This window comes from Uranotaenia lowii, chromosome 1 (genome assembly GCF_029784155.1).
Source record: "Uranotaenia lowii strain MFRU-FL chromosome 1, ASM2978415v1, whole genome shotgun sequence".
NCBI lineage: Eukaryota > Metazoa > Arthropoda > Insecta > Diptera > Culicidae > Uranotaenia > Uranotaenia lowii.
This window is the reverse complement of record NC_073691.1, coordinates 45,598,086-45,611,320: the sequence shown is the minus strand read 5'-3', so window position 1 is coordinate 45,611,320 and position 13,235 is coordinate 45,598,086. Positions and strand designations below refer to the sequence as shown.

At 33.5% G+C, this 13,235-nt stretch overlaps 1 protein-coding gene across 1 annotated transcript in view; it reads right to left on the bottom strand.

The window, feature by feature from the left end:
• The window catches only part of LOC129749173 (putative mediator of RNA polymerase II transcription subunit 12), a 144,980-nt gene that overhangs the window by 71,568 nt on the left and 60,177 nt on the right, over window positions 1-13,235 (bottom strand). The window contains exon 2 of the mRNA XM_055744089.1: window positions 4,127-4,141. Coding sequence (XP_055600064.1) covers window positions 4,127-4,141 — 15 coding nt within the window. The remainder of the gene's footprint in view (window positions 1-4,126; window positions 4,142-13,235) is intronic.

The window sequence follows — 13,235 nt, the reverse complement described above, 5'->3', positions numbered from 1 at the left end:
TTTATTGAATTATTAACGCCGCCGCGACTCCTCGGTGACGCTCTCATTAGTACGAGGCGCTATCTGGCGTCCAAGTAGAGTTACCAGAGGAATCAGTACTGTTTTGAAGAATTTTAGAACAATTCTAAAGTTTTTTAGGAGTACAAAATAAATACAGACCCCGTTAGTTTTTGGCAACATGCCCGAATATTTTGTGTTGCCAAAATCGAATGTTGCCAAAATCGAATGTTGCCAAAATCGAACGGTTTTTTTTCTGAAACTTTTTTCTCTCATTTTTACAAAATAACTATTTTAATTATCATTAACGTTAAGTTAAGTCAATTTCCGACCATTTTTAGAATTTTTATAGTTTTTTCCTCATGTTTTTGATGCATTTTGCACTATTTTTGTTTTGTTCATAATCTTTGTTTTTTTTTGTCATTTTTGATGTTTTTGTCGTTCTTTGTCATTTTTAATTTGATTTTGTAATTTTTAGTCTTTTCTTTGTATTTGTTTTTGTGTTTTTTTTTAATTTTTCAACTTTTTGTAATTTTTGAGTACTTTAAAAATTTTTTTAAAAACTTTTGATTTTTTTGTTGTATTCTATCACCATTTCTGAACTTAAAAGCATATTGTTGGTGTTTGTCTAAATTTTATCGGTCCCGTTATAGAAAAAACTTAAAGGTAATGTCGCTTCTAAAAACCGTTCGATTTTGGCACATGTGCCAAAATCGGATGTTGCCAAAATCGAATGTTGCCAAAATCGAATGTTGCCAAAATCGAATGTTGCCAAAAACGAACGGGGTCTGTACTCTGAAATTCAAATGTGTGATTTACAGATTCAAAAATTAATATTTCCTTATTAAAATAAAAAAAAATCTCAATTAAAATTCTGAGTATTTTTTAAAGTTTATTCTATGAATGAAAATTTTAGAAAATTTAGAAACCAAACTACCTGTTGAAAATTCACGTTTTTAATCATTTTTCAAAAACTTCCTCATCATTATTTGTTTCCTCTTAAACGATTTCTAGTAACTCTAAAGCACCAGAAATACCCGGAGGTCATGGTTTTTTTGTGTGCCGGCGAAAAAAGTAAAGCCCATTCCAAGCAATGGTGTTTGTCGAGCAGCAGATTATAATTTTGCACTTTGGCGAGCGTGAAATTAAAATCCTACTAATCTTGATTATGCGCCCGAATTGTGAGCTGGAGTGTGCGCGTTGATTTCTGGCGCAGCAGCTTTATGGCCGATCGTTTTGTTCGAACAGTGTTCACACTTTTATTAGCTCCAAATATGACCGATTGGGGTTATGTGATTTGGCGAAGTCTATCGCGAAAAATCGGGCAGTCAATAAGCCTTTCGGCAACGAATTAGCAATTTTGATTCAATTTGTCAAACATTAGCGCCTAAACATGTTTCATAAATGTGATGTGATATAGTATTTTTGAGCTAATGTGACCTTATGAAATTCTGACTTTATCAATTGAACATTTGAGACCTGAAGACTTGAAGGCTTATAGGTTAGAAGACTTGGAGACTTACAGACTTATAGACTTGAAGACTTGAAGACTTGAAGACTTGAAGACTTGAAGACTAGAAGACTGAAGACTAGAACCCTTAAAGACTTGAAGATTGGAGACTTTAAGACTTGAAGATTCGAAGACTTGAAGACTTAAAGACTAAAAGACTTGAAGACATGAAGACTTGAAAACTTGAAGACTTGATGACTTGAAGACTTGAAGACTTGAAGACTTGAACCCATAAAGACTTGAGACTTGAAAACTCGAAGACTTGAAGACTTGAAGATTTGAAGATTTCATAACTTAACGCTCTGCTGTATTGTGAGCCTACTTGGATGAATGATTCAACTGAATCAAAGCAATCGAAAGATTCCTTTTAATTCAACCACGGTAATTACTTTAAGTTATGGAGACTTGAAGACTTGAAGACCTAAAACTAGAAAACTTGAACCCAAGAAGACTTGAAGACTTGAAGACTTGAAGACTTGCAGACGTGATGTCTTGAACAATTAACAACTTAAAAACTTGATGACTTGAAGACTTCAAATATTGAAGACCTAAAAACATGAAGACTTGAAGACTAAAGACTTGAAGAATTTGGATACTTAAAGAATTCGGAGACTTGAAGACTTGAAGACAGGAAATTTTAAGCCTTGAAGACTTGAAGACCTAAAACTAGAAAACTTGAACCCCAAAAGACTTGAAGACTTGAAGACTTGAAGACTGCAAGACTTGAAGACTTGAAGGCTTGAAGACTTGAAGACTAGAAGAATTGAAGACTTGAAGAGCTAAAAACTTGAAGACTTGAGACTTGCAGATTCGAAGACTTGAAGACTTGAAGACTTGAAGACTTGAAGACTTGAAGACTTGAAGACTTGAAGACTTAAAGACTTGAAGACTTGAAAACTTGAAGACTTGATGACTAGAAAAGTTAAAGACATGAAGACTTAAAAACTTGAAGACTTGAAAACTTGAAGACATGAAGACATGAAGACTTGAAGACTTGAGACTTGAAGACTTGAAGACTTGAAGACTTAAAGACTAAAGACTTGAAGAATTTGGATACTTAAAGAATTCGGAGACTTTAAGAAAGGAAATTTGAAGTCTTGGAGACTTGAAGACTTGAAGACCTAAAACTAGAAAACTTCAACCCAATAAGACTTGAAGACTTGAAGACTTGAAGACGTGATGTTTTGAACGATAAACAACTTAAAGACTTGAAGACTTGAAGACTTGAAGACTTGAAGACTTGAAGACTTGAAGACTGCAAGACTTAAGACTTGAAGGCTTGAATACTTGAAGACTAGAAGAATTGAAGACTTGAAGAGCAAAAAACTTGAAGAATTGAGACTTGCAGATTCGAAGACTTGAAGACTTGAAGACTTGAAGAGCTGAAGACTAGGAGACATGAAGACTTGAAGACTTGAAGACTAGAAGTCTTGAAGACTTTAAGACTTGAAGACTTGAAGACTTGAAGACTTGAAGACTTGAAGACTAGAAAAGTTAAAGACTTGAAGACTTAAAAACTTGGAGACTTGAGACTTGAAGACATGAAAACTTGAAGACTTGAAGACTTGAAGACTTGAAGACTTGAAGACTTGAAGACTTGAAGACATGCAGACTTGGAGACTTGGAGACTTGAAGACTTTAAGACTTGAAGACTTGAAGACTTGAAGACTTGTAGACTTGAAGTCTTGAAGACTTGAAGACTTGAAAACTTGAAGACTAGAAGAATTGAAGACTTGAAGAGCTAAAAACTTGAAGACTTAAGACTTGCAGACTCGAAGACTGGAAGACTTAAAAACTTGAAGACTTGAGACTTGAAGACATGAAGACTTGAAGACTTGAAGACTTGAAGAATTGAAGACTTGAAGACTGCAAGACTCGAATACTTGAAGACTTGAAGACTTGAAGACTGCAAGACTTGAAGACTTGAAGACTTGAAGACTTGAAGACTAGAAGACCTAAAAATTTGAAGACTTAAACACATAAAGACTTGAAGACTTGAAGACTCGAAGACTTGAACGCTTTAAGACTTAAAGACCTGAAGACTTAAAGACTTGAAGACTTGAAGACTTGAAGACTTGAAGACTTGAAGACTAGAAAAATTGAAGACTAGAAAAATTGAAGACTGGAAGACTTGAAGACTTGAAGACATGCAGACATGCAGACTTGGAGACTTGGAGACTTGAAGACTTGAAGACTTGACGACTTGAAGACTTGAAGACTTGAAGACTTGAAGACTTGAAAACTTCAAGACTTGAAGACTTGAGGACTTGGAGACTTGAAGGCTTGAAGGCTTGCAGGCTTGAAGACTTGAAGACTTGAAGACTTGAAGACTTTATAGTTTTTTATACTATGACTTTATGAATAGACTTTATGACTTCATCGCATTGTTTCTTAATAGCATTGAAACTAAAATACTTTCATGTATTCATAATTTTCCATTCCTTGAACTATTTCACTACTCTTACACTTTCGAAACGTGTTTTTATTTAGAACTTACTTCTTTCTTGCTGAAGTCAATAAGCTTAAAAACTTCAGCATTTAACGAACAAAATTGTAGTATAGAGGCCGAATATCGATCATTTACCTTTGTAGTATAAAGGCCGAATATCGATCATTTACCTTATGACGCTCCATCTGAAAGAAAGAAAGAAAGAAAAATTAATCACCTTTTGCAAGTTTGAACGTCGTTAAAAACTTAGCATTTATTAAGAATAATCATTAAATTACAGAGGATCGTAAATTAAAATCATTTCTTTCGATGACGTTTTAAAATTTAGGAAATTACACTCAATCTTAGACAACATTAAGCACGGCTTTCGTTTCTTCCCTCCCATCCAAATTCCAAAACCCGTCATAATTTCTAACGGCAGTTTCGATCCGAACGCCGCCGTTCGAAGAAATCGAAAGTCATCAGAATCATCATCCCGCAGGCAAGATGGTCGGTCATTGACCTTTCAAACAAGAAAAAAAACCCTTCCAGCAGATCCGGTAAGCGGTAGGCGAAGGTGAAAATGGAATCCAAAAAACCGATCAACGATCGATGACTTCTGAGTATAAAAAATTCCACCGAAAGAGAAATCTGTCCATTCAATGTTCGGGAAGTGGCTAGCGTGACCTTGAGTGAGTCAGTTATCAATGGATGACAGAGCAAAGGAGAAGGAAAAAGTGTTAATAACGGACCCGGTTGGAGCAAAGAACTTCGTTTTTTGGGATGTGATAATCAACGAAACTCTAGCATTGCTACACAACAACTTCAAAACTCACGTACAAATTTAACATAGCTCTTGCAAACCCGATATTTTTGTTTCGAAGCACTGTTTATGTACAATTGGAAAAACTTAAAAAAAACTGAAGCTTGTAAACTTGGTAGGTAACGAATGTAATGTAAAGTAATGTGATGTCATAAAATGTAATGTAATGTAATGTAATGTAATGAAATGTAATGTAATGTAATGTAATGTAATGTAATGTAATGTAATGTAATGTAATGTAATGTAATGTAATGTAATGTAATGTAATGTAATGTAATGTAATGTAATGTAATGTAATGTAATGTAATGTAATGTAATGTAATGTAATGTAATGTAATGTAATGTAATGTAATGTAATGTAATGTAATGTAATGTAATGTAATGTAATGTAATGTAATGTAATGTAATGTAATGTAATGTAATGTAATGTAATGTAATGTAATGTAATGTAATGTAATGTAATGTAATGTAATGTAATGTAATGTAATGTAATGTAATGTAATGTAATGTAATGTAATGTAATGTAATGTAATGTAATGTAATGTAATGTAATGTAATGTAATGTAATGTAATGTAATGTAATGTAATGTAATGTAATGTAATGTAATGTAATGTAAATTGACTCAGACCCTGTTCGATTTTGTAACACGGCCGATCACTTGTGTAATCGAACGGTTTTTCTTAACTTAACTCAATTAACCAATTGTGTTTGGAAAACTGATAAAATTTTAATGCGCGCTATTTTATGAATTCTGTTAAAAAATGTCGGAGTTATGTGCATTTGAAAATATGTTTTAAGTTGAATCTAACCACAAATATCTCGATTTTTTGTTGTTGAAAATCTGCAAGACGCAAAAATTAACCCTATTTAAAATTTTGAAGAAATCTTTAAACCCCCGCAAACCCTTAGACTATGAAAAAAATTCCCAATGTCAAGTTGATACACATAAAACTTTCACAGGTAACGAAGTCAAGGATCAATTGCTATATTTCGACAACTTTTAGGTAACAAAAATTACCCAAAGAAATGACCTGATTCTTCTGTTTTTCGAGTTATGAATCAAAAATTCAAATCATTGAAATACGAACGAAACGAATTGACATATGTTCTTTGTTGAATTTTCACATTTAATAAAGGCGTTGCCCGGGTCAGTACCGGCTCACCTCAGTCATGTCCAATTTGTATTCCGCCATAGAAATTACCCAGGGAGGTGGTGTACGGGGACCAAAATCCCACGCCATCATCCGTAATTAGTGGTGACATGCTTTCTTTGTGTCCTCAAACATACCTACTTGAAGCGCCGCCGACAGCAATCCATTATTGTCCGCTCTTGAGTAGGTATACATAGGTTAGGTATATGATCCTTGTTGACGTTTGCCGAGGGGCAACCCAATAACATAGTTAGCCTGCCAGGGTTCCATTACATAACCCTAAAAACCTATTAACCATGTTTTGCCCGACACAATACTCCGCGACACGGTGATTTTTTTTCTCTCTCGAACCAAAATAGAAAACACAATACAAAATAATTATAAAAGCCCGGTTGATGGAGAGAGATGGGGGGAAAAAGTCGATGGCGATGCCAAACAACAACCGAATTGAATGAAAAACTTTTCTGCAACAACACGCCAGTAATAAAAACAACATCATCGAAGATGTGAATATGTCCAAACGGTGCAATGTCATCCAATATATACGGTTGATTTGGTGCCGCGTCAATTTTTCCCCGGGGAGACACCAGCCATGAATCGCTTGTTGAGTTTGAGAGGTACCCGATTGGACCCATCAAAACATTCACGACGATCTTCTCGCTGCCCCACGGCTTCATACATACAGAGGTGCCGGGGTTAATCATGCAATGGCCCATGTCTAAAGACGCGGAGTTCAAATCCAAACGCTTCTCCCTCATACTTAGATACACTCGTATGATGTACAACGAAACATAATTGGCAAATTCAATGAAGTGTAATCGGTCGACTGCCATTTGAATTATGTAGGTACTACACAAGGGGTAGAGCAATGGCATTTCTTCAAATGCGAAAACAATAACAAACCAAAAGACTTCAACCTGATCATTCATCAACGCTGGATGGAGGATGGATGCAACGCTAAGCCAAGTGGTTTACTTAGAAAATAAGTATGTAGTGGATGAAGGTGTATGGGTAGTTTAAGACGCGTGACAAAGAGCTAGCGAAATAGTGTGCAAATTAAAATACACACTTCACTGATCATAAGTATTCATGCATTTGAAATTTATGTTTGATTTACATATGTTCTTTTCATCAACCTCAAGAGGCATCATTATAGTTTTGGATGGATGAATACGATTCTACAGAGGGCATTGAGTATACCTTTTATAAGTAATTGAAAATAAATAAAAAAAATAAATAAATTGAAAAACTGTGTTACCTTCTTGTTAAACGCTGAAAGATCTACAGTCCCCCCACAATCATTAGTCACTTAACGTATCATTTCACCACAAAATGTTCGTTCATTCGGGTGTTAGTGGACCAAACATCAAGCGTTGCATGAATTTCAGTCATTAAATATTCCCTCTTTGATTTCAAACATCATTTTGTTTCCAATTTTGTTGATAAATAAAAAAAATTACCGAAACAATCAACGTTTTTCAAAACCACAATTATGGGTCAAAATTGAAGCTTGTAACAATTATTAGTCATATTGCCCACAATTATTAGTCACATAGAAGTCCATGGCAACACCCGAATATCAACATGGAAATCAACAAGTTTCTGGCAAACATTCAGGGGCATTCTTCGCTAGTATACGTTCAAGGGGCAATTGGGTTGAGCTAGCAACCAAGAAATGTTTTGTTTTGCTTGCGAAAAAAGTGACCCATGATTGTGTGGAACTTGGTGGATTCTGTAACAATTATGGGTCACTTTTATTTTGCTAAATATTATTGAATTTTCGCATTTCATTCGCTCAGTTTTATTTGGAAAATGTAAACTCTTGTTTTGTGTTTATATGGGACCAATTCATTTGGTTGGAATCTATGAAATACCCGCATAAGGGGCTTAACGGTTTAAGATGTCAACCTTATAACATTGGAATTTTATGCGATAATTCCACAGCTTATAGTTCACCTTTGATAAAAAGTATTCAAACAGCAATTTTACTGTTATCAAACGCACAAATAATATTTTTAATGCATTTTGATGATATTGTCGATTATCTAAAAATAATAATATGATATAATTTCTTTTAGTTAAGTAGATATCAGCAGTTCTAATGATCGGAGACTAATAAATGTGTGTGACCCATGATTGTGGGGGGACTGTAATCTTTGTTTAAGAACTCCAATTTACGGCTTAACCTAATGAAGAAATATGAAATCACCGATGTGATCCAACGAATGGGATCTTAATCGCGAAAATCGCTTGTACTGTAAGGAATAAGGACAGTTGAAGAGGAAAAGAGATAGCAATAAGTTTGAAGGAAAATGAATCGTCTAGTCATAGTAAGCTTGGAACATAAAGATCAGATTTACGACATTTGTTAACGGGAATGGAAGGAAGTGTTTTCATTTTGGGTTTGAATCGAAGAAAATTAAAATAAAATGGCATAAAATCATTGGCGCAGTCGGTGGCAAGAACTCTACAGAGTGAGTGATGTGTTCTTAATTTTAACACTGATTTCATAATACGAATCTCGGACACGAATGCCAAAAGTTGGTAAAATGTCCTTAATTAAATAGATAATAATAATACAAATAATAACACGAATCATTGGAATGAAATGCTGAAAATAAGGGAAATGTGTCAGCAAATTGATTCAATGAGTGCGGCTGGGGCAATAAGTTGAACTTGTGCTTACTTGTGTTTGCTAATGTGATTTCATTTTGAAAAAAAGAACAAAACAGTAATTTACGCAAAACAATGAATAAAAAAAATGTGTAGTGAAAAAAGTTGATGTTGATTTCGAGTCAGAATCATGGCTGACCAGCTACCAGGTCCATTAACATGTGGTATTTTTTTTTCATTGCAACTTGCAAGATAAACTCACAATACGAACATTTATAAACCTAAAAAAAAGTATGACATACTTTAGTTCAGTTATCTCATTTCTATTTAGAAACGAGAAAATTAATTTTTGATAGTTGATTTTTTTCCATAGAAAAAAAGATAATTTTTTAAAACAAGTGTTGCTAAATGAAGTTTCGAAAAGGTTATTGGAAAATTCAGAGAAAAACGTATATAACTGCAAAATAAGGACGAGTGACAATATGTCGAAAACAGATTGTGAGTAGAGTTTTAATTAACTCTTAAAGCCTGGGTGGTTCTGTTTATTAAAATTAAACATGCTAACATGCTAACGAACTATATTTTATGAAACATTTCTAGTTTCATGAATGTTTTGAAAAAGTTCAAAAAAAAAACTATTCAATAAAACCTATCTCGAATGACTAGATCAATAAGCGAAATCATCATATCATACATTTTATATGACTTGCGTGACATTAAGTAAAACATTAATGGTGGTTGAAAATAGTGAAAGTTTTCTATTTATGAATACAAATAGTTAATAATACATAAGTACAATGTCTCGAGTGACATTATTTTAATCGAAAATGGAGAAAAACATAAAAATAAATTTTTTGACAAAACCTGGAGTGGCAAAAACATATCTGCGTGATTGAAAATGCTTGTAGAGGAACAATATGTTAAAAAAAAGAAAGAATAAAAAACTTGGAATACATCTCTTCGAGTCTCTTTATTCATTTTTGGAATATTTTTCAAACCTCGAGTGGTTAATTCATATGAAATATTTAAAATCAAAAGAAAAACAGAAAATTTATGAAAAAAGAACAGTGTCTTGAGTGACATTTAATATGAAAAATTAAGAAATAAAAGAAATAAATGATGATATACAAGTCTCGAGTGACTAAATAATTGCAAAAAAAAAACATATCTGCATGATTAAAATGTATTTTGTCAGGAAAACAGAAAGTTTGTGTTAAAGAAAAAACAACAAGAAAAGGTTTTAAAACTAACTTCGAGTGGGCGACCAAAGAATAAAAAAGGAAATGATGATGATGAATTAAGTTTAGATCGACAACATTATCATGAATAATTAATACAAAAATTTCCTTTATTTCTCTTTAAACCTCTTGCGGTTTCATACGTTAGATTCTCATGGGCATTTCATCCACGCATAGTGTTTGTTTTTTTTAATTAAGTAATTGAATAATTTGAGTAAATTAAAAATAATTGTTACAAAATTTCAAGGTTATGACAGAACCAATGTTAGTAAGAATAGTTCAACTAGAATGATTGAGAACATAATTTTTTTTGTTGCCCGCTACACTCCCCCACACCGAAAAGCTTGAAAGAGCCCCCTGGTAATGGACACTTCAGTTCTCAGCATGTCTGGCAGCAAACAGGTTAAATTTAATTTAAAAAAACGCAAGCAAAAACACAAAATTTACGCATGCTGAGAACACAATATATTCTTACTTTAAGGCGCGGAAGAATGTAATAAAAAGTAAGCAGATACAGCGAATCGCAGTGGAAAAAAGTTTTCCTTTTAAGAGATCCACTTCTCGATGGAAGAAATTGAAGAGTATTAACAAGTTAAAAAAACTTAATTAAAATAAATTAAACTAAAAGTTAAAATTCTTCTTCTTCTTCTTCTTCTTCTTCTTCTTCTAACACAAACATGGCCAAAACTTGTATGCATCCTGGAAAATGAAAAACTTGCGTTTCTCATTTTTCTTTACATCATAGTATCTGATGCATTGCAGATACTACTACGGCCAGGCCAACCATGTGATGAAAACGCAAAAGATACAGGAACAATGGAGGGATGAAGCGTGGAGTCCCCTGCCGAACGCTTCTAATGATTATGTAGGATTAGGTTATTGAGTGCAATGATTGATATGTACAGTTGGAATAAGGAAAAAGGATTAATCTCACACGAAACTTCCTAAAGTTTGACGATTCTTCCAACAAGCCTGAGACGCTGATCTCTATCAATTTATTGATTTCACATTCTACGAACGTTATGCACAGACGCTTGATGCTCTTATTACATGATGCTTCGTCCTGGAAAGCTGATTTACAGATATAATAATTTAATATATAATACTGGATAGTATCACCGGAAACTTTTCCCAAAACCTAGTTTTGCTTTGGATAGACTTCTAAAGTACGCAGATTGCCGGTTAATTTTTAGACAAGTCCAGACCAGCCCGAATACCCGGATATTGTTGGAAACTGCTTGGATTTTTCCCAGTTTTATTCGCATTGTTTTTAGATCTAAGCTAAAATCTCAATTCCAGTTTTAAATTTTTTGTCAGAAAAAAAAAACGATTTTCTATTAGTTTCTTTCGTCAAAATAAACCAAAATTTTTGATCAGATTTTGATCAGATTTACCGTAAAATGCCCGGTTTTTGGGATAGAAGTTTTTCAATCAATTGTCCAGTTTTGCCAGGTATTTCGAAAAAAAAAGATAGAGAAAAAAAGATCCCAGAACAACCTAGCCTAGAGAACCTTCATATAAGAGAAGCGACATTTGATCCCTTTTAAAATAAAGTATGTAGCAACATGGTCAACATGAACAAAAAAATCCTCAGCACTGTTTTCTGGCTCAATGTTCAAGCTCTAAAGTGAACGTTCCTTCAATCCAACAAAACAACATTGAATTCAATGCCCAAAGGATCGCGATAAACGGTATGAATGACATGATTTTCGTTAACAATCAGATAGTTTTCTAACTAGGAACACGATTCACCAAAGCATTGAACAAAATTGCACCTGATCATAAATTCATATGACCAGCTTTAAAATTATCTGTTTGAACTATAACAACAATCACAATACCTTCCTTAGTTGAGTTTTAAATAAGAAAGGTAAAAGATCTGCCATCAACCATCAACTTAACAAGAATTAACAGTAAGAAAACTCACAGCATTCAACTTCTGAACAATTTTTCTGCACAAATTACAATTAAAAATGATTTTTTTCTCAGAAGTCAAAATTGGCCAAAGAGTATTAACAAGTTAAAAAAAAATTAAAATAAATTAAACTTAAAGTTAAAATTAGGCGAAATTAAACTAAACTACAGACAAACAAGTTAAAATCAATTATTCTATACAAATTTTTAAAAAAAAAAGCTAGTTTGGTGATTCGTTGTTTATTGGTTTAATAAGTTCTTAAAGTGTTGCATCAGTTTGGTCTTGAAAATATTCCTGTTATTAATTATCTTTAACTCTTCGAGTAGATTATTGTACTTCGTAGGTCTGACGAAAGATATCCTATGTTGGCCTAGGCTTCTTGACGAATTACTTCTCAGAAGGTGATGAGACTACCTTGTGTTATGAATACGAATTCCTGAAGTAAACCTGAGATTTCGAGATATATGAGAGGAATGCAAATTATCAAAGACATAAGTGCAAGTTTGGAAATTACAAAGTTCAGCCAATGGTAAAATATTGTGAGAGCGGTTAGAGTACAACAGATTGGATGGATGACGAAAGGGAAGGTTAAATATACTTTTCAGACAAAGATTTTGTAAAGTTTGTAGACGAGATAGGACAGATAAGGAAGCTCCACCCCACGCCGCAATCAAATAATTGAAGTGTGAATGAACAAACGCAAAATAAAACGCAAACGCAACATTACTTGGCGTGATACAAAATGTTTCACTCTCCATAATACGCCACTAAACGACGATATCTTTTTGTGTAAGTTGTTAATGTGCGATTCCCACGATAGAGTGTCATCTAGTGTTATGTATTGCCAAATATTTGAAATTTCTACTTTTTCCAAAACATTATTAACAATTTTTAATTAAGTTAACCACCGTTAATTAAGTTTTTGTAAATTATTTTTCAGCATATCGGTGAAATGTATATTCTTGGAGAAAGAATTTCAGCAATGAAATTGATGAAGATGGATAGATAAGTGAGAAGAAAATTTTACAGATGTTGAAAAGAGCGAAAGAGCATTTTTGCGAGGGAAACTTATTAACGTACACCATACTTTGCCCCGCAACATTTCATTATTTAGGAGAAGTAGGACCGCGATATAGGTGGCGCTTAACCTATACCTATACCTGACCTATACAATGAAATCTGGTTGGTCCGAAGTCATCTTCATCAATTTTATTTCTGATATTCTTTCTCCAAGAATATACATTTCACCGATATGCCGAAAAATAATTTACAATCAATTATTAACAATTATTGGACTGTGTGGGATTGGATTGATTTTCTAGATGATCGGAATAACATGTATTTTGTTTTTGCAAATTTCAAAGCGAGAAAATTGGAATTAAAATATTTATGCAGAATGTTGAGATCATCTTCCATGTTTTTAATAATTTCTTTAGGACATTTTCCTGGGTAAAAAAGTGCCGTGTCGTCCGTCTTGGTATTACATGCAATAGCAGGTTACTAATATCATTGATGTACAAAAGAAATAGGATTGGTCCAATGTTGCTACCTTGCGGACT